Below are 27,021 nucleotides of genomic sequence, written 5' to 3' on the forward strand. Positions count from 1 at the left end.
TTTTTTTTTTTTTTTTTTTTTTTTTTTTGGTACAGGGGCACTCAACCACTGAGCCACATCCCCAGCCCTATTTTGTATTTTATTTAGAGACAGACAGGGTCTCACTGAATTGCTTAGCTTCTCACTAAATTGCTGAGGCTGACTTTGAACTTGTGATTCTCTGGGATTACAGGCATATGCCATTGCACCTGGCTTGTACAAGGCTTTTTGTGGACATACATTTTCTTATATCTTGAATAAATATAAATAAATGAATTTTTTGGATGAAAGAGAAGGTATATGTGTGCTTTATAAGAAACTGCCAGGCTAGGTGTGGTGGCATGTGCCTCTAGTCTCAGATATTGAGGAGGATGAGGCAGGAGGATAGCTTGAGCCCAATAATTTAAGGCCAGTCTGGACTACATAGCAAGACCTCCATTGAAAAGTAAAGGAAAAGATAAAGGAAAAAAAAGACAGACAAATTATTATATGAAAGTTCTGATAATCCACATCCTTACCAACATTTGGTGTTGACAGCTTAATTTAACCATTCTAGTGGGCATGATTTGCCTTTGTGCTTTTAATTTGCATTTTCCTAGTAACAAATAATGTGGAGCAATCTTTTTCCTACATTCCTTGGAACATTTGTGATTGTTCCTGAGCGATGTGTCTGTTTACGTGTTTTTAGTTCATTGTTATGTGGTTGTTTTATATTTTTATTGATGTGTTACAAGAGTTCTTTATTTTGGATACAAACCCTTTGTCAATTGTATTTTTACCAGTATTTTCTCTGTCTGTCGTGTGTTTTTTTCCTATTTTTTTTTTTTGAGTTGGTATACCCAGGTTGGTCTCTAACTCATGGGCTCAAATGATCCTCCAGTCTCAGCCCCCCAAGTCTCTGGGACTATAGGCATAGGCCACCATGCCCAGCTCCTAATAGTGATGATCGAAAGTTTATAATTTGATGAAACATAATCTTTTGTTTTTCTTTATGAGTGTTCCTTTTTGTATCCTAAGAAATCTTTGCCTTCCTCTGGGTTACAAAAATATAGCCCAATGTTTACAGTTTTATTTTTATGCTTTGTATGATCCATCTTCAATTGTTTGTATGGTGTAAAGTAAGGGATCAAGACTAGTGGTTTTTTTTTTTTAAATTTTAACATTTATTTTTTAGTTTTCGGCGGACACAACATCTTTGTTTGTATGTGATGCTGAGGATCGAACCCGGGTCGTACGCATGCCAGGCAAGCGTGCTACTGCTTGAGCCACATCCCCAGCCCTGTTCTTGTTGTTTAAATCCTACATGGATATCCAGTTGTTCTGGTACCATTTGTTGAAAAACATTTCCGTTTCCAATTGAATTGCTTTGGCAAATTTGTCAAAAGTCAACTGACTATATAAATGTGAATATTTTTCTAAACTTTCTTTCCCATGATCTTTTTACACTTGCTTTGTCAATATCTTATTGTGTTGATCCTTTTATTTTTCTAATAGGTCTCCAAGTCAAGTAATAGAAGTCCTCCAAACTTGTGTTTTTAAAACTAAAGATGTGCCACAAATTTCAATGGTATTATACTCTGATAAACCAATTGTAAGCTAGAAATAGTGTTAAGCAGTATACCTAACCTCCAAAACATCATAGCTTAGCAACATAGTACACTGTAGAGTATCCTTTGTTTACTCTGGTGATCACATGGTTGACTGGGAGCTGCAGCTTTCTGCCACTGCTTAGCATCTCCAGAGAAACAGTATCAAACTGCATATTGCTACTCTGGGAAAAAGATGAAAATTCAAAATTGGAAGCACAGTTTCTGTTGAAGTTGTATCACTTTTACATCATTGGGAAGTGGAAAAATCATAAATCGGGAACTATCTGTATTTTTGTTTTCACTCTTTTGAGTCCTTTGAACTTCCATGTAAGTTATAGTTGGCTTGTTAGTAAAAAAAAAAAAAAAAACTGTTGAAACTATGATTGGATTACATTAAATCTATATAGATTAATTTGGGGAGAGTAGGTATTTAATAATAATAAGTCTTTCCATCCAATTACTTTTTAAATTTCAGTATTTTTTAAATAATTTTCCATGTACAGGTTTTGCATATATCTTTACAAAATTATTCCTATATATTTTAGGTGTTTTGATGCTATTGCAGTGAAATTATTCAAAAAACTTTTTTATAGCTTATTGCTAATATGTAGTAATATAATTAAAATTTGTGCATTGACGGAATACTGTTACCTTGATAAGTTCACTTATAAATTCTAGCTACATTTTTGTAGATTCCTTAAAATTTTCTACATGTTGTATATGAATAGAAGCAATTTTACTTCTTTTCAATTTTTTATTACTTTATTTTTCTTACCTAATTTCATTGGCTAGATCTTCTAATATAACATTGAATAAAAGTGATGAAAGCAGACATCCTTGCCTTGCACTTGCTCTCAGAGGGAAAGCATTCAGTGTTGTATCATTAAGTGTATCAGCTGTGGGCTTTTAAAGAGTCCCTTTATTGGCTTCGGGAATTTCTTTTCAGTTGCTGTTTTCCTGAGTTTGAATTTTGAATGGATATTAAATTTTATTAAATTGTTTTTTGACATATTCTTTTTCATTTAATTGTTTATACAGTGAATTACATTGCTTGATTTTTTAAGTGTTAAACTCATGTTGGATATACTTTCTTGGTCATGATATATTATATTTATATATATTGCTGGATTCAATTTTTTAACATTGCATTAAGAATTTTTGTGGGGCTGGGGTTGTGGCTCAGTGGTAGAGCACTTTCCTAGCAGGTGTGAGGCACTGGGTTCAATTCTCAGCACCACATATAAATAAATAAAATAAAGATCTATTGATGACTAAAAAATATTAAAAAAAGAATTTTTGTGAAGTTCATGAGGTATATTAGTATATAATTTTCCTTTTATTATATAATTTTCCTTTTTTTGTAATATGTTTGTCAGTCTTTAGTATCACTGTTATATTGACCTTATAATTAGTTGGGAAGTGTTCCCCCATCTATTTTCTGAAAGGGTTTGTATAAAATTAATGCCAATTCTTTCTTAAATGTTTGATAAAATTTACCTGTGAAACAATCTGGAGTGGTGGTTTTCTGGTTTTCTTTGTGTGCAGGTGTTAGATAATATACTCAATTTTTAAGATGCTTAGTTTGTTAAAAAATACTATTTGATTTGGTATATTAGAAAGTTTTGTTTTTCTAGTAATTTGTTTCACTTACTCTAAGTTTAGTTAAAGTTTTTTGCTATGATATGTTTTATAACACAGATGTCTTTCAATATCCCTAGGAATTGATTTCAGTATCCCCCATGGATACCAAAGTCCCTTATCTAAAATGGTGTAATATTTTCGTATAACTTGTGCATATCTCCCATGTAATTTAAATCATTTGTATATTACTTGTAATACCTAATATAATGTAAATGTTATATTAATAGTTGTTATACTATATTGTTTGGAGAATAATGATAAGAAAAAAAAATCTGTACATGTGTATAGACATATTTTTCTCCTGAATAGTTTCAGTCCATGGACAGTTAAATCTGTTACTATGGAATCCACAGATACGGAATATTGACTGTATTTTATTATTATTCTCTTAATATCTGTAGGATTTGTCTCTTCTTTAATTTGTGATAGTTTGTTTTTTCTTTCTTTTTGATCATCCTAACCAGGAGTTAAAATTTTCAAAAACCAACTTTTAGATTTTAAAAAATATATTATTGGTCCATTTTTCTATTTTAATGGTTTCTGCTCTATTTTTATTTTTGCTATTTTCTATTTTTACATATTTCACTATTTTTACATATTTCACTGAATTTGATCTTTATCTTCTAAAGATGGAAACATATAATTGATTTTAAACCTTTCTTCTACTCTAATATAAGCAACAGATACTAAAAGTTTCCCTCTAGGTACTGCTTTAGCTGCATCCCATAAAATTTGATGTTATATTTTTATTTCATTCTGTTCAAAATATTGTCATTCATCCTGTAGTTTCTTTGATTCATAGTTTTTTTATAATGTGGGTTGCTTAGTTTTCAAATATTTTGAGGATTTTCTAGCTATTCTTTTATTATTGATTTCTAATTTAATTACATTATGGTTGGTGCTAGAGTTTAGATATGGTTGTCCCCTAAAGGCTCATGTGATAGAAGCCTGGTCCCTATGTAATTATGGTGACAGTTAGTACAACCTTTAAGAGGTGGGGCCTGGTGCTGCCTTAAGAAGGAATTAATGGGATTCTCAAAGGACCCTGGCTAGTTCTCATGACAGTGAATTGTTATCAAGTGAGGCCACCCTACTTGCTTGTCCCCATCCTCACACAGATGTTCCCTTTCTGCTTCTCTGTCATGTTGTTATGCAGCCAAAGGGCTCTCAACAAAGGCTGAACAAATGGAGCCACCTGATGGACTTTCACCCTCAAAAACTGTGTGCTAAACAAACCTCTTTTCTTTATTAAATACCCAGCAAGAGAAAACAGACTTAATAAGATCTCATGTTCAGAAAACACACTTAATAAGATTTCAGTCTTTTAAATTTTTGTTTTGACTTGTTTTAAGGCCTAGTATGTAGTCTGTCTTGCTGAACATTCAATGTACATCTGAAAATAATGTGTATTATGCAGTTCTTGTGTTTAATGTTGCATAAATATCAGGTTAAGGTGGGTTGATGATGTTATTCAGACATTATATATCATTTCTGATTCTTAACAATGCAGTTATTTTGTTAGTTAATAAGAGAGGTATTAACATCTATTACTATAATTGTGAATTTATCCTTTTAGTTTTTTCAGTTTTTGCTTCATACATTTTCAAGGTCTTTCATTAATTATTTACACATTTATAATTGCTATCCTTTTTAATAAAATTGCCCTTTTATCATTGTGAAATATTTTTATTTTGGGGTTAATACTTCTTACGTTGAAGTCTATTTTGAGTGATATTAATCTAGCCACTCTGGGTGTTTCTGTTTTTGTTTTCATACTGGAGATTTAACCTAAGAGAGAGATTTACCACTTAGCTATCACTCCCGTCTGTTTTATTTTTTATTTTATTTTATTTTATTTTTGAGACAGGGTCTCATTAAGTTATTGAGGCTGGCCCTGAACTTGCAATCCTGTATCAGCCTCCTGAATTGCTCAGATTACAGCACCTGACCAGGTTTATTATAATACTGCTTGTATGACATTTCCTTTGTATTTAATGTGACTTTTATAGACAACATATGGTTGGGTTGTGATTTTTATCTAGTCTAAAAGTCTGTTCCTTTAAATTTAATTGATCTACATTTAAAAGTAATTATTGATGTGGTTAGACTGAAGTCTCTTATTTTTATTTGTTTTCTATCTGTCTAATGTTTCCCCTTCTCCTTTGATTCCTTCTTTCCTGTTTTTGAGGTTAATACAGTATGTTTCAGTATTTCATTTTGATTCTTCTTAGCTATATCTGCATATTTTTTATGGCTATTCTAGGGATTACAATACATATTTTTAAACCTACTCCAGTCATCTTAGAATAAATATTATTCTACTTCACATAAAATACGGGAACCAAATACGGGAACCACGGGTATTGTTTCAATTATCTCCCTGTTCTTTCTGGTACTATTTTCATGTATTTTGTATCTATATACATTGTAAACACTACAGTATAGTTTTATAATATTAGTTTTAAATGACTATCTGTCAAATAAATTAAGAGGAGAAAAAAATATTGCATTCTATATGTATGTATGTATTTACCATTTCTGGTGCTTTTCATTCTCATAGATTCAATTTTCTTTTTTTTCATTAATTTTTAAAATTTTTTAAAATTAGTTATACATGACATTTATGCACTTTGATATATCATACATAGATGGGATATAATTTCTCATTTTTCTGAGTATACATGCTGCAGAATCATATTGGTTATGTAGTCACATATATACATACAGTAATAATGTCTGTTTCATTCTACTATCTTTCCTATCCCTCCCCTCCCCTCCCCTCACATCCCTCTGCCTAATCTAAGGTAATACTATTCTTCCCTAGTGCCCTCGCCTTATGTGAATTAGCATCTGCATATTAGATTCAATTTTCTATCCAGTACCTGAGGAATTTCTCTTCAATCTGGAGAATTTCATTTTGCATTTCTTTTAGTGGGGTTGCAATTTTCTGTTCTCATTGTTTTGAAAATGACTTAATTTACCTTCCTTTTAAAAGGATATAGAAATCTGAGTTGAATGATTGTTACCTTTATTACTTTATTATTTTATTACATTGTCTTTTAGCCTTTTTTTCAATTGAGAAATAATCACCTGTCATTTTTAAACATTTTTATTTGTTCTTTTATTTTCATTTTGCAATTCAGACTTTTTTTAATTAGTTACACATGACAGTACAATGATCTTGACATATCATACATTTGAATCAAATGGGGTAAAATTCTTTTTAGTTATACATGACAGTATGTATTTTGATATATTATACCTGCATGGATTATAACTCCCCATTTTTGTGGTGGTACACAATGTGGAGTTTCACTGGTTGTGTATTCATATATGAATATAGGAAAGTTATATCCGATTCATTCTACTCTCTTTCCCGTTCCCACCCTCCCTCCATTCCCCCCCATTTCCCCCTCTCCAGTCTAGTGAACCTCCATTTGTCATTTGTTATTCTTTGGTCTACATGCAATGCTTTATTTTTCTATGATAACTTTCTAGATTTTATCTTTGCCTCTCACAATGTGCCTAGGCATAGTGTTCCATTACACTATTCTTTTGTATTCTCTGAACTTCTTGGATATTTTTCACCAAATTTTAAAAAATTTCAACTGTTATTTCTTCAAGTATTATTTTTGCTCCATTCTCTGTTTGGGATTTATATTAATAACTTGAATGTAAACAGGATATCACTATTTAATACTGAAGGATAAGTCCTTGGATTTCTTTCCATTTTTCCCTAGTCCTTTTCTGCCTGTACTTTGGAAGAGATATATTACTACCAATCAGTCTTTGTAAGGTTTTCTTTATTGTTTCCACTTTTTTTTAAAGCTCATGTAGTTAATTTTTTTATTTCTATTATACTTTTTTAAATTTTAGACTTACTTTTTATGGTTTCAATTTCTTTGCTGAAAATTTAGCAGTTCTTTTATTATGCTTATAATGACTTTTCATTTAAGTCATTGGATATATTTGTAATAAACATTCTTGTCCACTAATTTGAACATGAGTGTCACCTTGGGATAATTTCTACAGTTCTTTTCCCTTACTTTACTATGCATCACATATTTTTGTTCTTTGTATTTAGTAACTTGAATGTAAACATGATATCATGAATGTAAGGTGTAGACTCTGGATTCAGTTATTTTCATCAAAAAAGTGTTGTTTTTAAAATATTGACATCATTTAATTTAGCTGAACTCAGTGTCCAACCTCTCTATCCCCTGGGGTGGACAGCAGCAGATATCTCCACCAACTTCTTTTAGCTAGTAGCTGTTGTATTTGTTGGGTCTTCTGGAGTAAGTATAGTGAAATAATCATATGGTGTCAACAAGGGGTTTGGGTAGAGTGGATAGATCTTGTACTCAAAATTTTTAGGATCATACTATGTGTGGATCCGTCCTTTCTGTAATTTCCTCCCTTGTAATTTTCCAACCTGTCTGCTACCTTGAACTCTGTCCTCTAGCTCCTGTAGGCAGTAAGACTAAGTTCTTACAATCTGTAGATTAGGGGAGTCCCCTCTGGCACAAAGCCACAAACATCAAATCATCAATTCCAGTTATTATCTTTCAAAGGCCAATATACCTCCAGTTTATGCCTTGTTTTATCACTTCCCAGTGATTTTTGACAGTTTTAAGAAATTTTGTCCTGTTTTTATAAATTTTATCTATAGGAGGAATTCTTTTATCCAGCTATTCCATGGTTATCAGACTGGAACCTCAATTATAGCTTTTTATAGTACCTAGTACCCCATTCCTCAGAAAAATAATGTGAAAGAATGACTTCACAAATCTAATGGCAGAATTGACTAGCTAGAGCCGTCTTCATCTTGAAGGTGAATCATGCAATCTGGGGTCATGGCCACGCTACATATTATCTCTCTCCAGCAGCATCTAAGGGTTCTCTTCATTGACTATTAGCTTTCTCATATACCCGTGAACTCCCGTTGTGCTTAGAAGTAGTGCAGAGTACAAAGATATCCTCACATGCTCTAGAGATGTTTGTCTTTCTGTATTAAGACTCTACCAATCCAAGGATGACAATGGATGTGGAAGCCTCCATTTTAAATTAGCTTTGAAGGCATAGCCTGTTCTCCATGTGCTGTCACAACAAAGGGATCTTTTTTTCTTCCAGAAATAGCACTAAGAAGCAGGAATTAGAATGTATACTTGTCATCTTTGAAACAGTTTTTATCTACTGTTTCATCAGTGATCTTTGACAATCGATCTCTAGTTCTGACTTAAGTATTTACTAATTATATAACTTTGGCTAACTCATGTCCCAACAAAATAAATCCAGTGTACTCTTCTATAAACTGAAGTTTATAATGTTTTACCTAACTCAGAGGTTCAGTGAGTCATAAAGAGTAGCAGGGAAACGAAAAAGCATTATAAATTATTAATGTTAAGAGAAGTTTGTCTTATGAGGAGGGGTAAGTTAAAAGAGAAGTCTCTGTTGCCTCCTGAGAAAGTACAGTTCTTGGTAACAGCACGATACAGGTCCATGTGGCACTGAGTCTGTGGAAAGCTCCATTGCTACCGCCACAATTTGCATCCTTTCCTCAATCCTCACTGCCCCACAGGTAGAGACAGCCATGGACACTAGGCAGAACACCCCTCCTCCATGCTGCTAGGCCACCTATGCTGTACAATCTTGTCAGAGGGCTGACAATCAGCTCCCCGCTGCTCTCTCATCTTTCAAAATCCAATTAAACATCTCTGGCCACAGTGTGACAATTGTCTGGGCTTCACACAGCGGAGATTCACCTGGGGTGGCATCAGATTAGGAAGCTAGAAGGGAAAAGAAAAGCTCTTTTATCCTGGAAAGACCTGTGCCCACAGTTCCTTAAGGAGTAAGCCATTGTGAAGTGTAGATGCATGTTGACATTGAGCAATTGCCTAGATCCAAACTTTAAAATGTCAAAGGGCATGTAGCAGATAAAACCATGTCCACATGTGCTCAAGTGCCCAGAAGTAAGTGGTGGTTAAGATTCAGCAATTATTGTGAGAAACAGTAGGCTTGAGTAGAATGTTCTAGTTGGGGGAGGCTGGAAGTTTAGGCTGATAGATTGCAGAGGGGCTTGAAGCCAGGGTAAAAAGTTGGACTTTGTTTCAGGAGGACATTCAGGAGTATTGCACTGGATTAGAGCACCTGACCTCTGGTGGGAGGCAAGAGGATTCTGTTATGATCAGGAGTCCTACCTTGCAGATGGTTGACTTGTAACATCTTGCCCTTAAACATTTCCTGAGATTCATTCACAGTGCATTAGTACATTGTTTACTTAATATTATGGTGACTTCCCTTGAACATTCAGGAAGACACTACATCTGGAAGCACCGAAAACTCTGGACTGTGGTCCTGAATCTGTTAGTGACTGACTGGGTATGTGAGGCAGATATTTCTTTTCTCAGGGCTTCAGTTTGCTTAACAAAGTTGGAGAGGGACCATAAGATGGAGTGACCACTCAAATTCCTTGAGTGTTCTTTGGTTTCAACTACTGATGCATCTCTATTTTACTTATTACAATTTGGCTCATGTATCCATAGGACCATTCTGTTGGACTAAGTTTCTGAGAATATTATTTTTGAATAAATAAATTCAAAAATAAAACCAAAACCAAACCAAGACCACTGATGAAATTTAGCCCTTATCAAGTAGACTTTCATCATTTGGGGAATTTTTCAGAGAAGGAAAATGACTTGCCAGCAAGGTACTCATTTTCCAAATATCTCTCCATCCAGTTTTCTTCTGGCTGTCACCTACAGAGCTTATATATGATGAGAAGATCACTGTACTTTCTATAGTTGTGAAAAGTGAGAGAAAAAAAAGAATTAATAAACCACGGAGTGTTTGAGGAAGACCAAAGGCAGAATAGGACCTGAGCTAGATCCTGGCATAGGGGTGAGATTTAAATAAACAGAGAGAAGGGAGTTAGGCATTCCAGGTGAACCAGGCTGTTGAGGCAGACCCATGTGTCAAAAGGAGTCAGTGATGGCCTGGTGAGAGAAGGAAGAAATGAGGTACTGGGCAGAATGAGAAATTGAGATTCTGGGACTTAGATACTCATAGTGTGGTCTGGGAACAGTGAGCATCCACATTCTTTGGGATCATGTGAGAAATACAGAATCTCAGGTCCATTCCAGCTCTACTGAATCAGAATATACATTTTTTAAAAAATATTTATTTTTTAGGTGTAGATGGACACAACACGATGCCTTTATTTTTATGTGGTGCTGAGGATCAAACCCGGGTCCCGTGCTAGTTGAGTGCTCTACCGCTGAGCCACAATCCCAGTCCCAGAGTATACGTTTTAAACAAGCTCCCAATATGATTTCTGTGCACTGAAAAGTCCAAAAGTGCTGTATCTGAGGACATTGGTTCTTAGTAATACTAATAACTCAGCTCCACCCCAGACTCCTTAAATCAGAATTTGACAGGATTACTGTTTTCATAGTTGGAACCACTTTCTTCATTCTTGAAATGATGGGCTTCACATCATTTCAAGAATGAAAATGTTGGTTCAGGGAATAGAAGATAAAGAAAATTTAATAAAAGTTGGGCAACAGTATGAGGAGTATACTCTGGAAACAGAAATTGATAGTGAAAACCCAAATATATAAAATAAAAAAGACAACGCCATCGTCTTTTTTTTTTTTTTTTGAGAGAGAATCTTTTTTGTAGATGGACACAACACAATGCCTTTATTTTTATGTGGTGCTGAGAATTGAACCTGGGTCCCACCCATGCTAGGGGAGTGCTCTACCTCTGAGCCACAATCCCAGCCCATCTTGCCTTAATGTTGAGAAAATGGTTGGGTTCAGGGTTGTTGTGGGGAGCTGGTTTGTAGAGGATAATGAGAAGTTAGTTTGGCTTTAGATATTTCCACTTAGATTTGGTGGTGACAACATTTGGCAAGCAATGCTGGTGTGGTGTTGATGGGAAGGACTGGAAGTATTCATTTGTAGTGCATTGTCACAGAGGAGGAAGCTGGAGTCATGTTACCAGGTGAACAGATAACAGAATAAAGGTTTTTGTTATAAATATAAATTAGAATGGGAAAGAATTTTAGAAAACTTTATGCCAAACTTTATGCATGATCCATGTGTATGGTCCTCAGTGACAGAGCAAGGAATATCTTTTAAGCTTGGCCTCATCAACCCTCTGTCTAGAGTCAAGGAAGGACATGGCCTGGGCCACCTTGCAGAGAGCCCTGTGGAGTTTATTACCAGAAGGGCCTGGCCTGTGTGAAGTTCCTCTGCCAACTCTGTGACTCATCCACACACTTCCACAGTGATATTTTTGGAGTACAATTATGTGTAGCAGAATCTCTTTTCCATGGCTGACAATGTTGCCCATCTGTGAAGTCATTAAGCTCTGGTGCTCTAAAAGCAGGGAGGAGGTAAACAGTGGGAGTAAATTAGGAACCTGCTCAGTGATGGGAACCTGGGATTCACACTCTGCCCCAGGGCTCTGGAGCCCTGGTATCCTTCTCTCTGAGTGTGGGAGTTGAGCATTAATGCATGGTTCATCTCTGCAGTAGAGTGCAAACCAGATTGAAAATACAAACCAAGGTGAAAGAAGTAGGCCTGTCGTTGGAAAACCAGGATTTAAATCTAAGCCCTGCCACCTATCACCAAGTTTCTTTCTCAGTAAATGAAGAACTTCATCTTCCTCATAGGGCTATGTAAGCAAATGCGAGTATGCTTTGTAAACTATCAGGTACAATATAAATACAATACTTTTTAAAAAGGGACACCGGAATATCCACAGGCAAGGGAGATGGAATGCATTTCTATAATTCAGTGGTGGTTATGGAGTTCTGTCTTTCCTAGTTCTGACCATTTGGTTCTATCTCTGTTGTGGTCTATTCATAACTCCTCCTTTAGATTGACGTTTCCCAGTTTATCCTTAAGGTTTTTATGCCCCTATGATGTACACCTGGTGGTATGTATGCCTGGCCTTTGGAAAAATTGTGAAGGGAGTAAAGTTATCACAGTGATTTTAGAATACCCTCTTTGGAGTATTCTTTCCAAAGCAGGGCTATCAGCATTCCATTTCCTGAGAACTAGGTGTTCATATCCTCTTCCTTCCATTTTCTGTACCAGAGAAATAAAGGGCTTGTTGTGATGTTTCCAGAGATATTGATGTTTCAGGTGGGGGACTAAAGCTTTAAGCTGTAATGATTGAATTTCTGGCATCAGTAAGATGGGTAGAAAAGTGTAGAATTTGATCTTTCTGCTATTCTTGAAATGGTAATAAATAGGCTTCCATCAGGGTTTTGGACTGTATTTGTGTAGAATATTTTCCAGTCCTCAAAGATGTCAGGAACTGTATGATCTACAATATACATACCATGGTATTCTGTGAAATGCATTACAGTTGCATTATTGTAGAGACTTTGTAAAACTCAAAAACAGAAGAGGGCTGGGGCTGTAGCTCAGTGGTAGAGCACTTGCCTCTTGTGTGAGGCACTGGGTTCGCTCCTCAGCGCCACATAAAAATAAATAAATAAAGGTACCGTATTCATAAAAAAAATTAAAAAAAAAACAGAAGACAATAAGCTATTATGTTTGTCACGATAGGTATCATTGCAACATAAGGGCATTAACATTTCTTATGCTGACTCAATTCTTTCTTCCTCTGGGATATGGCCACCTCACAAGGTTATAGATATATAAGAATTATGGGGGATTGGCATGGGAAAACACTTCAACCGGGATCCCAGAACCATAGAAAGTATAACTAGAAGACATATTATAAAAACAATTCATTTGTAGGGTACAATGTCTTCAAACTTTAACCTGTAACAGAGAGTCACTTGATAAAATATTGATTGCTGGGCTCCACCCTTAGAGTATCAGAACCAGTAGGTCTGGGACAAATTGGAGAATTTGCATTTCTAGCAAATCCTTAGGTGATGCTTGTTGCAGCTGTGGTAACTACACTTTGAAATCCATGATCTTGTGCTTTATGGTGTATAAAGTGCTTTCCCATGCCAATCCCCTATGATCCTCATATACCTGTGACCTTGTGAGGTGGGCATATCCAAGATAAAAAAAACAACTCAAGATTTTGAGAGCTGAAGTTCACACAGCTAGTGAAGAGAAGGGCTGGGATTCTGGGATTCTGAGCCTGTTTTCCTTTTTTTTTTTTTTCCCCCTAGTTCCAAAAGATACTACAGCAGACCTCTAGGTTGTCCACTAATCCTGGTCGAAATAAAAACTTTGATGTTCTCTTCTGGAAGGAGTGTTATTGTTAAATTTTCCTTGTGATGGTCACCTTGCCTGCAGCAGTCTGCAATGAGCTACAGTAACTAGGGCATTTTGCAGATTTATGAAGCAATACTTGGAGAAGGAGGTAAAGGAATTAGGGGTAAGAAACTTCTGAGAGGAAAGATCTGTGGGTGGTGAAAGGAACCCATTTAGGGAGAAGGATCTGGGGAAGGAAGCCAAGGAGAGGTCTGTTGAAGGGAAGGAAGTAGAGGGTATGTCAGCTGTAGGCAGAAAGTTAAGAATTCTGAAAGATCTTCTCTATTACTTAAGCATTTATCTGCCTGGGACAAGATGTCCAATCCTGTCTTTTAACTACTTTGCCATATCATTAAAAGTTTAGTGTATTTATGATGTAGTATATTTGCAAAAACCCTCCCATACACTCCAGCATTCTTTGTTATTTGCTATTAAAGTAGTATCAGTTTTTGAAAAATTATGGAGCTTTGATATGGTTCCCTTTGAGCCCCATGTGTTCCTTGTATTTATCAAAATGGAACACTAACAAATATTTACCCAGTTTTGTAGACATGCTGACAATAAAAACTACCATGTGTGTCTCCCTGCCATGATGATTATTTTGCTCAATACATGATTGACTGAGATGTCTTCAGTGTATTATAAACACACATTAAAAATAGCAACCTAAAAAAACAGATAAAACTGACAAGTAGAAAATTCCATATTTCTGGATGCAATAATGGTAATGGTAACCATTACCCTGATTATTAGAATATGAGACATAATATTCAGTGATTTGTCTAAGTTTGTATAATAATTCTTCAAAAATGTGTGTTTGGAACTTATGATGTTCCTCCTCATTACAAGTTTCTCAAATTGGAACATTTAAAAGTTGCTTTTTTCCCCCTGCCCAATCTGTATGTTCTAATAGTCTAGGAAATACAAAATCTGACTATTTTTATCAAATTTTCAAACCACAGTCCAATTCCATTTTTTAGTATCCATTTTTTTAATGACAGTCATAAAGCTAAGAGGTCACTGCATTTTCATATTGCATTTTTGTCAAATAGAGAATGCTCCTAGATTGGCTGAGTACTTTCTACTTTGTTAATCAAAGAGGATTAAAAGAATATGGAGCACTCAAGATTTGGCCTGCTTATTTCTAAGGGTTTTGTTAGTAAGATTCAGAAAATGAAGAATATTGTGTTTTAATGATTTAGTGACCCATTTTAAATCTTGATCTAAATGTTTAAAAGGTTTATATTAATATCAATGATTTGTGACTTCAATTTTTTAAAAGTAGTAAGTAAATAGGTCCACAAATATGGTAGGTGCCAGGTCTGAGAGATAACCAGTGCCATTTAAAGTTCAGTTTTGTTTTGTGAATTGAATATTTAAACAACTGCTCCAAAGACACAAAAAGGAAACTATAATGTTTGAACTATAAAATTTCTGACGTTTGTTGACTTTCTGGCTTTCCCTAACAACTTCCTGTCCTTGTAAATTTGCTCCTGTGGTTGATTGGATGCAGATTTGTGTGTGTGTGTGTTTTCCATTGCAGTGTATAACTATACTAGTTGTTTTATTTCTAGCAGCTAGTTTGCACTTTTAACCTGGAGTAGTGTTGACTAAATCCAATGTCAGGTGTGGTGTATGTGTAGTGTGTGTGTGTGTGTGTGAGTGTGTGTGTGTGTGTGTGTGTGTGTGTGTGAGAGAGAGAGAGAGAGAGAGAGAGAGAGAGAGAGAGAGAGATGGGGCTGCATGTGAGTAAACACCTATTTTACTATTCTCTTTGCTCTACTTTGTCTGATTTGGAGGTTATCAGTATTGACTGTTGAATCTTAAATACTGAAGTGTGTACCGGAAATTAAAATTAAGTAACATACAAAGACTATTTAAAAAGCTGCAGTTTTCCATTATTTTTAGAGACCATATTGAATGACAGAGTGCTGTTAACTAAAAGGAGAGCTATTACAGTGAATTGTATCTTAAGTAGGGTGTCGAGTTTAGTTGTAAAACCAGAGTATAAAGGTAGGAACAGAGATCAAACAAAGGAAGGGCAGACTCCTGCCAGCACCATTTAAATGGTTCTCTCCTTCCCTCCCTTTTTCTCTCTGTAACTGAGTATATTTAACCAAATTCATCTAAGTTATGTGATTCAAGTTATGGTATGTACAGAGATTTGTAATAAATCAATAAGAGGGGTAATAGTATCCTTGTTTTAAAGGTGAGGAAACAGACCCCAAAGGATAAGTGACTTCCCTAAAATGACATAGCTAGTATCAGACATGGCCAGGATTTCAGCCCAAATTTACCAGGCTCCAAGTTGAGGGTCTCCAAAGGGAGACTGTTAAGAATTCGTAGAGATTATGTGCTATAACCGATTTATTTCACAGATGGGAAACTTTAAGGCTTGCTCCCTTCCCTAAGTCAGCATGGATAATGGGGTGTGGAGTGTATATATATTAGACTCTGTCAGAATTTCCCAACTGGGGAAGTGGAGATTTAAGGCATCAGAAAGTGGTGGATAAGATTTAAGAATTGGGTCAAAGGGGATGGGAAAGAACCAGTTAACAGAACTGGAATTACTTTGTCTGATGTGAAACACAAATCCTACTCTTCAAATGAACAGTTATTTGATGAAGGATAAAGACCAGCTGGACTCTACTTGCAATGAAGCCAAAGCAAGAAGAAAGGACTTTAGATTTTGCTGGGTGGGGTCAGTTGTAATTGAAAAGTCCTCATTATTTAGTGGTGGGGATGGGGTGCCTAAGGGGAGGGTGCTAGTTAGTACCACGGGATAGGGGACATCTCAAGACTGGGAGCTGCCTTCTATAGGACTGTTTTCCCCACCCAATGAGAATAGTCTTTGCAATAACTACAGTTAATAAGTAACACCTTCTTCTTTTTTCTTTTTTAAAAATTTATTTATTTATTCCAATTTGTTATATATGACAGCAGAATGCATTTCAATTCATAGTACATGTATAGAGCACAATTTTTCATTTCTCTGGTTGTACACAAAGAAGAGTCACACCATTCATATCTTTATACATGTACTTCAGGTAATAATGTCCTTATCAATCCCTTGACTGTCCTAACCCCTTTCCCCCTCTCTTCCTCTCCCTCCCCTTTGTTGTATCTAAATTTTCTCCATCCCTCCCATGCTCCCCCCACCATCCCTATTATGGATCAGCATCCTCATATCAGAGAAAACATTTGGCATTTGGTTTTTTGGGATTGGCTTACTTCACTTAGCATAACATTCTCCAACTCCATCCATTTACCTGAAAATGCCATGATTTTATTCTCTCTTTATGTGAGTAATATTCCATTTTGTATATATACCACAGTTTCTTTATTCATTCATCTACTGAAGGACATCTAAATTGGTGCCATAATTTAGCTATTGTGAATGTGCTGCTATAAATATTGATGTCGCTCCGTTACTACAGTATGCTATTTTTAAGTTCTTTGGGTATAAACCAAGGAGTGGGACAGCTGGGTCAAATGGTGGTTCCATTCCAAGTTTTCCAAGGAATCTCCATACTGCTTTCCAAATTGGTTGCACGAATTTGCAGTCCCACCAGCAATGTATGAGTGCGCCTTTCTCCCCTCATCCTTGCTAACACTTATTGTTTGTATTCTTTTTTATATTTATTTTTTAGTTGTAGTTGGACACAATATCTTTATTTATTTATTTTTATGTGGTGTTGGGGATTGAACCCAGGGCCTCGCCCGTGCTAGGCGAGTGCTCTACCGCTGAGCCTAACCCTGTTTGTATTCTTAATAGCTGCCATTCTGACTGAGATGAAAACTTAGAGTAGTTTTGATTTGCATTTCTCTAATTACTAGAAATGTTGAACATTTTTTAATATATTTGTTGATTTATTGTATATCATCTTCTGAGAAGTGTCTGTTCAGTTCCTTAGCCCACTTATTGATTGGTTATTTGTTTTTTTGGTGTTAAGATTTTTTAGTTCTTTATATATCCTAGAGATTAGTACTCTGATGTGCATGTGGTAAAACTTTGCTCCAAGGATGTGGGCTGTCTATTCACCTCACTGATTTTTTTTTTCTGAAAAGAAGCTTTTTAGTTTAAATCCATCCATCCCATTTATTGATTCTTGATTTTATTTCTTGCATTATAGGAGTCTTATTAAGGAAGTTGGGGCCTAATCCGACATGAGGAAAATTTGGGCCTACTTTTTATTCTATTAGGTGCAGGGTTTCTGGTTTAATTTCTAAGTTCTTGATCTACTTTGAGTTGAGTTTTGTACATGGTGAGAGACAGAGGTTTAATTTCATTTTGTTGTATATGGATTTCCAATCTTCCCAGCACCATTTATTTGAAGAGGGTATCCTTTCTCCAATATGTTTTTGGTGCCTTTTTCTAATATGAGATAACTGTATTTATGTGTGTTGTCTCTGTGTTCTCTATTCTGTACCATCGGTCTACAAGTCTATTTTGGTGCCAATTCCATGCTGTTTTTGTTGCTATTGCTCTGTAATATAGTTTAAGGTTTTGTATAGTGAGCCACCTGCTTCACTCTTCTTGCTAAGGATTGCTTTAGCTATTCTGGGTCTATTATTTTTCCAGATGAATTTCATGACTGGTTTTTGTATTTCTATGAGGAATGTCATTTGGATTTTAATTGGAATTGCATTAAATCTGTATAGTGCTTTTGGTAGTATGGTCATTTTGACAATATTAACTTGGCCTATCTAAGAACAAGGGAGATCTTTCTATCTTCTAAGGTATTCTTCTTAATTGACCCATGAGGCTTTCCTGCAACCTATATATTTTTTCACCTTCTGATCTATCTTGCTCATTTGGGTTAGAATTATTTTAATGAAGCACAACTCTGATATTTCTCTGCTGAAAAATGACCCAAAGCATTCTGAATAGTTGTTTTTGAAATGGGGTCTGTGGACTCTCAGAGGTGAGGTTGCCAGTTGTAGCAAATAAAAAACAAGAAGCTCAATTAGGCTTGAATTTCAAATAAGTTATATATATATGCAAAATATTTGGGCATTCTGTATTTCATCTTGTAACTTAACTACCTTCAGGACCTAAAGACCCTTTTGAGAGGTCTTTAAGGTAAAAACTATTTTCATAGTAACACTAAGACTTATTTGCCATAACTGTGTTGAGATTTGCATTGAAGGTACAGAATCAACAGTGTTTAAAACTGTTGATGTTTTAGTATGAATCAGGCAGTGACACCAAAGAATACTGGTGAACATTGCATTATTCCAACATGCACTTACATTAAAATGAGAACAGAAACACACATACACACACACACACACACACACACACACACAAATACCCAAAACCAGTTTTACTTAAGAGTCTCCTTGACGAAGCAGTAAAATTATTGATTTTGTTAAATCTCAATCCTTGTGCAGAGATCTTTTTAATATTCTGGGTGACAGGGACAAATGCATAACACATTTCTGCTGCACACAGTGATTGTGTTATGGTTTGAGGTAGGAAGCTGATGGGTTACTTTGTCATAGAACACCATTTTTACTGATAAACTATAGTTATTCAGACCTAACTTTTTGGCAGATTTTTCTTGAAAATGAATGAAGTGAACTGGTTACTTCAAAGAAAAAACTTGACAGTATTTGTGCCAATTATAAAATTTGAGCTTTCAAGCGAAAATTAGAATCCTGAAAAACTTCTATCTACCACTGAGAGCTTGACAGCTTTCCAATACTTAAAGACTTTCTGATGAGATTGGTAGTAATAAAAATGAATGCAGTTTTTTTGATATTGTATAATAAAATGTGTCAACTTTTGGAAAATCTCACTGAACCAATATTTTCTATATGACCAATGTATGATGTTACCAAATAATGCATGGGCAAAAGATCTATTCAAACTGCAATATAGATTGATGGATTTTAATGTAATAGAGTATAAAAAGTTTCACTGATATGGTTTAAAATTCCACATTTCACTAACCTTTCAAAGTCAGGTTTTGGTGTATAGTAAAAATATAACATCCAAGTTATCTGAAAAGGGCTCTCTTTTCCAACTACATATCTGTGTATGGCTGAATGTTCACCATATATTTCAGTCCAAATATTCTATCACTATGGATTGAACATAGAAGCAGATATGAGAATCTAGCTGTCTTTTCAGCCAGACAGTAAAGAGATTTTCAAAAATGTGAAAGAATGCCACTCTTCTGTTTTGTTCTGGAAAATAGTCATTTTTCACTTAAAAAGTAGGTTAACATTTAATGAGCCTATTACTATTTAAAACTGAATTACAAATGATTTTCAGTGTTCTGTTAGAATTTTTAGTATGTTAAATATCAATAGGTAAAATCTATATAGCAAAAACTCTTCAGGTTCTACCAAAACTGTTAGGAGTCTAAAGGGGTTCTGAGATCAGAAAGTTTGAGTACTGGTGGACAATACCCAGACTGGTGAGCCAGACTTCAGGGATTTTCCCCCACCCTGCTCCAGGCTGCTTTTGCAACCTTACTGTTTACCATTATCTCCTAAGCAGCCCTAGGTCCCAGTCTAGTCACCTACTTACTGATTTCTGCACAGGTTCATGTTTTTTTCTATGATATTCCTCTACTTGAGGCACATGTTTCTACCTTCTTCATAGCTTGTTCTGGTAATTAATAGGTCAGGGCTATCCTCTAAGCACCAGGGCCTGTAGATGGACAGACTCATTCAGACCCAACTTCACAGTGTGTTTATGGATATATCCTGCATGTGGCCTTCAGGATATGTTTGTCTTCCTTAATTAGAATTCTTGCTGTCCAAAGGACCTAATTTTCTGTTTTATATTTTTACCATCAAAGGACCAAGTGAGCTACCATAAACATTATGGGTTTTGGGTAAATATTAGCTGATAATTTCTAGTGATACCTGTGAGCTTTTATGATCAGAATAATGTAGTCACTGCAGTGGGCATAACACTTGGTAGCTGGGGGAGGGGTGAAGGAGGTGATTCTTGCTTAGAACCTATATGTAAGAGACAGGATTTGTAGCCAGGAAGCAATCAAACCAGACACAAGAAAGCACATCACCAAAAGAATAACCAGATGCTACAGGTCTTTAGAGAAGGGGAGGTGGCACTGGGGGCACATGGGTATTTGGTTGGCTAGGGCAATCACAGAAGGCTTCTGGGAGGAGGTAGGGACTTGACAGAGGCTTGTTAAGGAGGCAAGAGTTTAGTTAGAGGTCAGCAAGGCAGGGATTTCAGGTCAGTGAATAACGAGAGCCAAGGCAGAGGCAGAAATGAGCACAGCATGTACACAGCCTAATGAGGAGACTGCTGACCACATTGAAGGTGAATGGTGCAAAAAGGATAAGGTTGAAAGCTGGTCAGGGTTCAGGCTGGATGTGGAAGGAAAGAAGAAAACATTTTTCAGGGTAGGGAAGTGACACAGTGTTTTCTGAACACCAGATGGATAATTTGTGAGAGGAAGTATAAAGGTGGAGCATCTAGTTCATGATCCAGGGGTTTGATGTGGTAAAGTTCTGGACTGGGCACCAGCAGGATTTCTTTGAAATGCCATATATGCCAGGAACCACACCTGGAATGTAGTTCTATGCCTTTAAATGGCAATGTTTATATTACAAGGGCAAGGAGAATAAGACCCCACTATAGAGTGTTAATGACACAGTTGAGTCTATAGTACATGTGGTTGATTTTGAGCTAAAATCTTTTATTTTAGTCATTTCTCATTGTCTTATTGTGTCAGCCACTAAGTAGCTAACTGTATGTGATTTGGGGCAAATTTCTCACTTTTTGATGTCTTGGTTTTGTCATCTGTGAAATGAGGGTATTAATAGTACCTGATAGGCTTATTATGGGGATTAAATGGGTTAACTTAACCTGTAAAATGCCTATATTAGAAGATGCATTTAAAAATATTAGCTACTGTTTATTCAGTAATTCACATTATCATAAGAATATAAATATTTTAATCACTCAAATTGCCCCCCAAAATTATTTTTGTAATGTGCATAGACAGCATACTTTTATTTTGTTTATTTTTGTATGGTGTTAAGGATTGAACCCAATGCTTCACACATACTAGGCAAGGGCTCTGCCACTGAGCTACAGCCCCAGCCCCCCAAAACAAAAAAAAATCTTGCTGGAGACATTTGCAAAGATGGGATTCATTGCAAAGATAGAATATCAAAAACTTCAGTTCCTTCAACTCATTAAAGTCTAGAGTGCAGAATCCAGATGCCCAAGACACATTTTAATCATGCCACTTCTCAGTTAAAACACCTTTACTGGCTCCCTCTATGGAGAAGCATGTGATCTTCTGGCCAGCTTGCCAGACAGCCAGACTTCTTCCATGGGGCTTGAGAGGGGCCTTCTCAGTCTCCTCCCCCGATAGTCCATGCTGACTTGGCCTCAACTATACTGTTTTTAATAGACATTTTAGAGCAGTTGTAGGTTCATTGAAAAACTGTGCAGTGAGTTCCCATATACTCTCTTCTCTGATAGTTCCAATTATTACATCTTGCATTAATGTGGCACATATTACCATTGATGAAATAATATTGATGCATTAACTAAAGTCCTTAGTTTACATTGTTTAATCTTTGTGTTATACAATTCTATGGGTTTTGACAAATGCATAATGTCCTACATCCATCATTACTTTATCATAAAGCATAGCCCTTTATTATACCTTTTCCTTCTCTCTGTCAATTAGTATTTTAATTTTTGGGAGGGGTACTGGGGATTGAATTCAGGGGTACTCCACCACTGAGCCACACCCCAGCCCTTTTTTGTATTTTATTTATTTAAGAATTACTTAGCACCTTTCTTTTGCTGAAGCTGGCTTTGAATTAGTGATCCTCCTGCCTCAGCCCCCAAGCTCTGGGATTACAGGTGTATGCCACCATGGCTGGCTATTTTTTTTCCTTTTTCAAATTTGTTATTTTTATATATACATGACAGTAGAATCCCTGTCAGGTTATAACCATCAATTAAAAAGCCTTCTCTTCTGTGAAGGTTTCTCTTTCTCAGACTTTCTTAATTAATCTCTCTGATGCTTGCATAGTACCGTCCTCAAACTGGTTATAGCTTCTGTGTTCTGCATGGTGAAGATGTATACATAACTTTTATTCCTTCACTAGATTGTCTGTCCCTGAGGGAAATGTTGTGCCATAGATTTATCCTTACAACACATAGCCTAATTGTTCTTAACAGGTGACTTGTGAATGCTGGCTGAACTGAACTGAATCATGAACCAGTATTAGGATGAGAATTTTTTTTATTAGTTGCTCATGACAATACAATGATCTTGACATATCATATATTTGATTCAAATGGGGTATGAATTCTCATTTTTCCACGTGTACAGGTTGCAGGATCACATTGGTTATACTGCCACGTATATATATACAGCAATATTAGTGTCTATAAGTGACTTGAGAGGCAAAGCTTTAGACCTGGTATTCTGAAATCACAATGTACACTTGTGAATTTTATATATGCTTCATGGAAGGGTAAATTCTTTGAAGGGAACAGTCTTCTATCCCTTCCATTTTGGTTAAGAAACAGCCACGGGTGAGGTGGCCCAGGTCAGCTTTATTACCATAAAGCCACGGGGCTACTTCCCAGTCTCTCTTTTCTCCAAAACAACAAAACAAAACAAAACAAAAAAACAAAAATAAAAACGAAGTGGGATGGGGCAGCGGGAAGACAAGAGCTGTTTTCAACCTCCTAGAGCTGACACCCCTCTCAGAAAGGCCCCTGGAGAGTTTTCTGTCTGGTCCCCACTCACTCTTCCCAGGTGCCCACCAAGAATTGAGAATATCCAGTGTGTCTTCTGTGGACAAGGAGAACCTTCTTATAAACACTTATTTTCTTAATTCATGCTGAGCTTTTTGCTTTTGAGACACTGTTATTCAAACGTTCTAAAATGCTGTAGGAACAAGCAGATCGGAACAAAGGCAAATAAATCGAATCCTGTGAATTAGCAAAGTAGACGCCCTTTCTTAACAGCCAGCACAAAGCTAAATGAAAAATATCAGTCATCCACTAGATACAGTATTTTCCCCTCTAGCTAGAGCTGCGGTTTGCAAACCTCCCCTAACCCAAATGGGAGACAGCAAAGGTATAAAACAAACTACCAGTTCCCAGACAGGAGTCAACACTTCCAGCAGCATCATCTATTTCTTCTTCGAGTAACCCTAGCTGGTGGAAAGACCTTGGCTTTTACTTACCCGTACCTGTCTCCAAATACACTTGCGGGTGGGGGTGGTGAGACGGAGGGAAGGTGCAGTGAGGTTAGAGGGAGGGGGAAGAGGAGGGGGAGAGAGAGGAGAGAGAGGAGAGAGGAGAGAGGAGAGAGGAGAGAGAGAGAGAGAGAGAGAGAGAGAGAGAGAGAGACAGACAGACAGACAGACATACAGACAGACAGCGGTAGAGTGAGAGGGAGCCAGCCGGATCCAGGAGTCCTCGGTGGTGCCAGACAGTGGGGAGAATTGGGGCGCTCGGGAAACCGCTTTGGAGCTTAGGGCAGTTACCTGGGCAGTTAGTGCTCTCTAGGGAGTAGGGCGCCCACATCCCTCCCTCATTCAGAAAGCCAGAGGAAAGGTGAAGGGGACGCCTGTCTGGTTCCAGAGCAGTGAGGAATCCAGGCACAGCTCCGCGAAGGGTGCACTTCAAAAACGCAGCGAAGACAACCCGCTAGCACCTGTGCTCCCAGGGGGCGGGGCCTCCTCCAGGTGTGCAGAAGGGGAGGCCGACGCGGAGAGCCCTGGTCCGTCCCAGGAACCCAGGCACCTCCCGCCACGAAATGCAGTGGGAGGAGCGGTTAATCCGCGCACCGCCGCGGCCGCGGCATCTGCAGGCGCCGCCTGCCTCTTTCGGGGGAAGTGGGGAAAGCACACGCTGCGGCGAGGAGAGGGTTAACCCGGCGGTTCAGGGCTGAAGCGCACTTAACTCTTCGGCGCCCGCGGGTCAGTGGAGCCAGACCCGGGTGGCGGCACCCTAAGTCTCACAAAGCGGCCACCCTGAGCGCGCGGGCCGTGCGAACAGAGCCCCCAGCCCAGCTGCTGACAGCTGGGGCGCGGCGCGGCCCGTGGGAGGCTCAGAGCGGGCGGGGGTGTGGAGGGAGGGCGGGGGACGGCGGCGGCTGGCGCGCAGCGTCGCCAGGGCGAAGCCGGCGTGCGGCGCGGCGCGGCGGGCGCGGAGCGAGCGAGCGGGCGAGCGCCTCCGTCCCCGGATGTGAGCTCCTGCTGCCCGCGGTCCCGAGCCAGCGGCGGCGGGGGCGGCGGCGGCGGGCACCCGGCACCGCGGCGGGCGGACGGGCGGCATGGGGGGCGCTCCGAGCGGCCCCGGTGGCCGGGCCGGCATCACCGCGGCGTCCCTCCGCTAGAGGAAGGGACCAAGCCAATTCTCCTTTGCAGCAAAAAATTAAATGTATATATTATTAAGATAATATATACATCTGATTTTATTTTTTTAAAAAGTTTATTTTGCTCCATTTTTGAAAAAGAGGGAGCGTGGGTGGCGAGCGGTTTTTATAAATTATCCTTATTTTCTGTTATTTGTCCCTGTCCTCCCCACCCCCTGCTGAAGCGAGAATAAGGGCAGGGACCTCGGCTCCTACCTATCGGTAACCCCCTTACCCATCCCTCCCCCGCCCTAATGCCCAGCATAGTGCCCTGCACACAGTAGGCGCTCAATAAATGTTCGTGGATGATGATGATGATGATGATGAAAAAAATGCAGCATCAACGGCAGCAGCAAGCGGACCACGCGAACGGTGAGCAGTCAGAGTCTGGGCACCAGCTGCCAAATCTAATCCTTGTCATGGTCCTCCTCTTCCCACCCCCTCTTCCCCCCCACCCCCAATCTCCAGTGCTCTGGGTGGGTTGAGGGGGTTGGAGAGGATGCTTCTAGCTCGGTGTCATCTACATAGAAGGGGAAGATGCGTGACAGCCACTCGGTTCTCCCCTTCAGGCCCTGAATGTCAGAGTTAATTCTGCATTTGTGGGGTGGGGGCAGCTATTGAGAACGTAGACTACTGTGAAGCTGGAGGGGCGGCGAGTCGAGGTGATTCGGGTTCAGTGTCCTCGGGCTCAACTTTCCTCCAACGCCCTCGAGCAATGAAAGAAGGGAGATTGTTAGTCTTCAGCCTGAGCCCCCTTTCCAGCCTCCTCTTGCCTTCCCCTCCTCCCTTGCCCCCTGATTGACTGGGAAGAAGGTCCTTAGTGGCATCCGGAAAATTCTAGGATTGCCCGGTTTCACCCTTCACGCTGTGGGTGAAGCGTACACCCCTACACTTGCAGGGAGGCCGGGTCTTGGAATCTGGGGGAAGGGGGTCGGATGGAGCCAGTATTCCCGCTCCTTGCGCCTCCAGTGCGCACGTTGGTAACCTAGCAATGCCCGGGAAGTCGATGCCCCTGTGGGCTCCCCTCCTCAGTCTGGGTCCGCACCACGTGCAGTTTCCACGAGGACTGGGGTTGGGTCGAAGGGGGATGGAGCAACTCCTGGCCATACCCGGTCTTTGGAGATCAGTGGCGCCCCCAACCCCAGTAGACTTGAAGCCTTTCCGGGTGAGCGCTCCTGAAGGGAAAGGCTTGGCACGACTCATCTCGGGATCCGGTTGTCTGCTGTCCCCAGGCTTTGCTCCCTTCTCAGGCTTGCTGGGCAGACAGATCTGTGCTTGCTTTGACTCTTAACAATAATTGGCTTTGCAAATGCTCATCCCTCTACCTCTGTACGTCTCTCTCACTTTGACTTCTGTCTCTGCTAGGAGGCTGTGGCCCAAGGCAGACAGGTGCCTGGGAGACCTGCCTGGGGATGGCCTGACCCCAAGTGGTGGGGGCTTCGCTCACAGAGGCCCTCTTTGGTTTCTGCCTTGTGTGCACCTGGATGTTAGTCTACACTGAAATGATTTTTGTTTAGGCCTTGAGGGCCCCCTGGCATAATCTAGCCTGTCTATCCTAGGTGTAGGTGTGCAGGCTGTCTGGATGTTGGCTTGGCTGCTGCTGCTGCAATTTTTGCATTTTAAATGCAAAAAAAGCCCTAAACATGTTTTCTGTTTTCCGAAGCTCCTGGAGGAAATGAGTCCCAAATATCATGAATTTTCATTTTAAGGAAGTGTCAGTGCATAATCTAGATATCTGTTATAGGGCTTTTTGTATTGCCTTGTATCAGGTGAAGATTTTTTTACCATGCTGAAAAAATGGTTTTGTGGTGGTGGAAAGATGTTGGAGTAACACCCTGAAAATAATTAAGACTATTGAATTATTGGCACTGCCGTGTGTGTGTGTGTGTGTGTGTGTGTGTGTGTGTGTGTGAGTGAGAGAGAGAGAGAGAGAGAGAGAGAGAGAGAGAGAGAGATGGTGGTAATTATTTTAGAGAAAAGCTGTTGTACATATCTGTTAACTTGTAGGAGATACATGGGTTTTCCAAGTCAGAAAAGATACAGAAAAAATGTGGCAATGACCTCAGTTTTTCAGAAGAAATGTACCAAAAGACTCCTTGCAAAGACATGGGTGTGGAATACAAACTTGATTAGGTGTGGTGCTTGCAAAGATTCTGTGTGACTGACACTTAGAACAGAGCTCTTAGA

The 27,021-nt window shown here is 38.6% G+C and overlaps 1 protein-coding gene across 5 annotated transcripts in view; it reads left to right on the forward strand.

Annotated features, from left to right (window-relative positions):
• Cacna1d (calcium voltage-gated channel subunit alpha1 D) overlaps nt 1-27,021 on the forward strand; it is a 460,416-nt gene that overhangs the window by 107,603 nt on the left and 325,792 nt on the right. For 4 of the 5 annotated variants that reach the window (XM_026388662.2, XM_026388664.2, XM_026388659.2 and 1 more), the window contains exon 1: nt 25,140-25,206. The exons of the other annotated variant lie outside the window; for it this stretch is intronic. In XM_026388662.2, coding sequence (XP_026244447.2) covers nt 25,140-25,206 — 67 coding nt within the window. Of the gene's footprint in view, nt 1-25,139; nt 25,207-27,021 lie in introns of those variants that run through there. 5 annotated transcript variants of the gene reach the window in all.

Source organism: Urocitellus parryii, chromosome 3, assembly GCF_045843805.1.
Source record: "Urocitellus parryii isolate mUroPar1 chromosome 3, mUroPar1.hap1, whole genome shotgun sequence".
Classification (NCBI taxonomy): domain Eukaryota; kingdom Metazoa; phylum Chordata; class Mammalia; order Rodentia; family Sciuridae; genus Urocitellus; species Urocitellus parryii.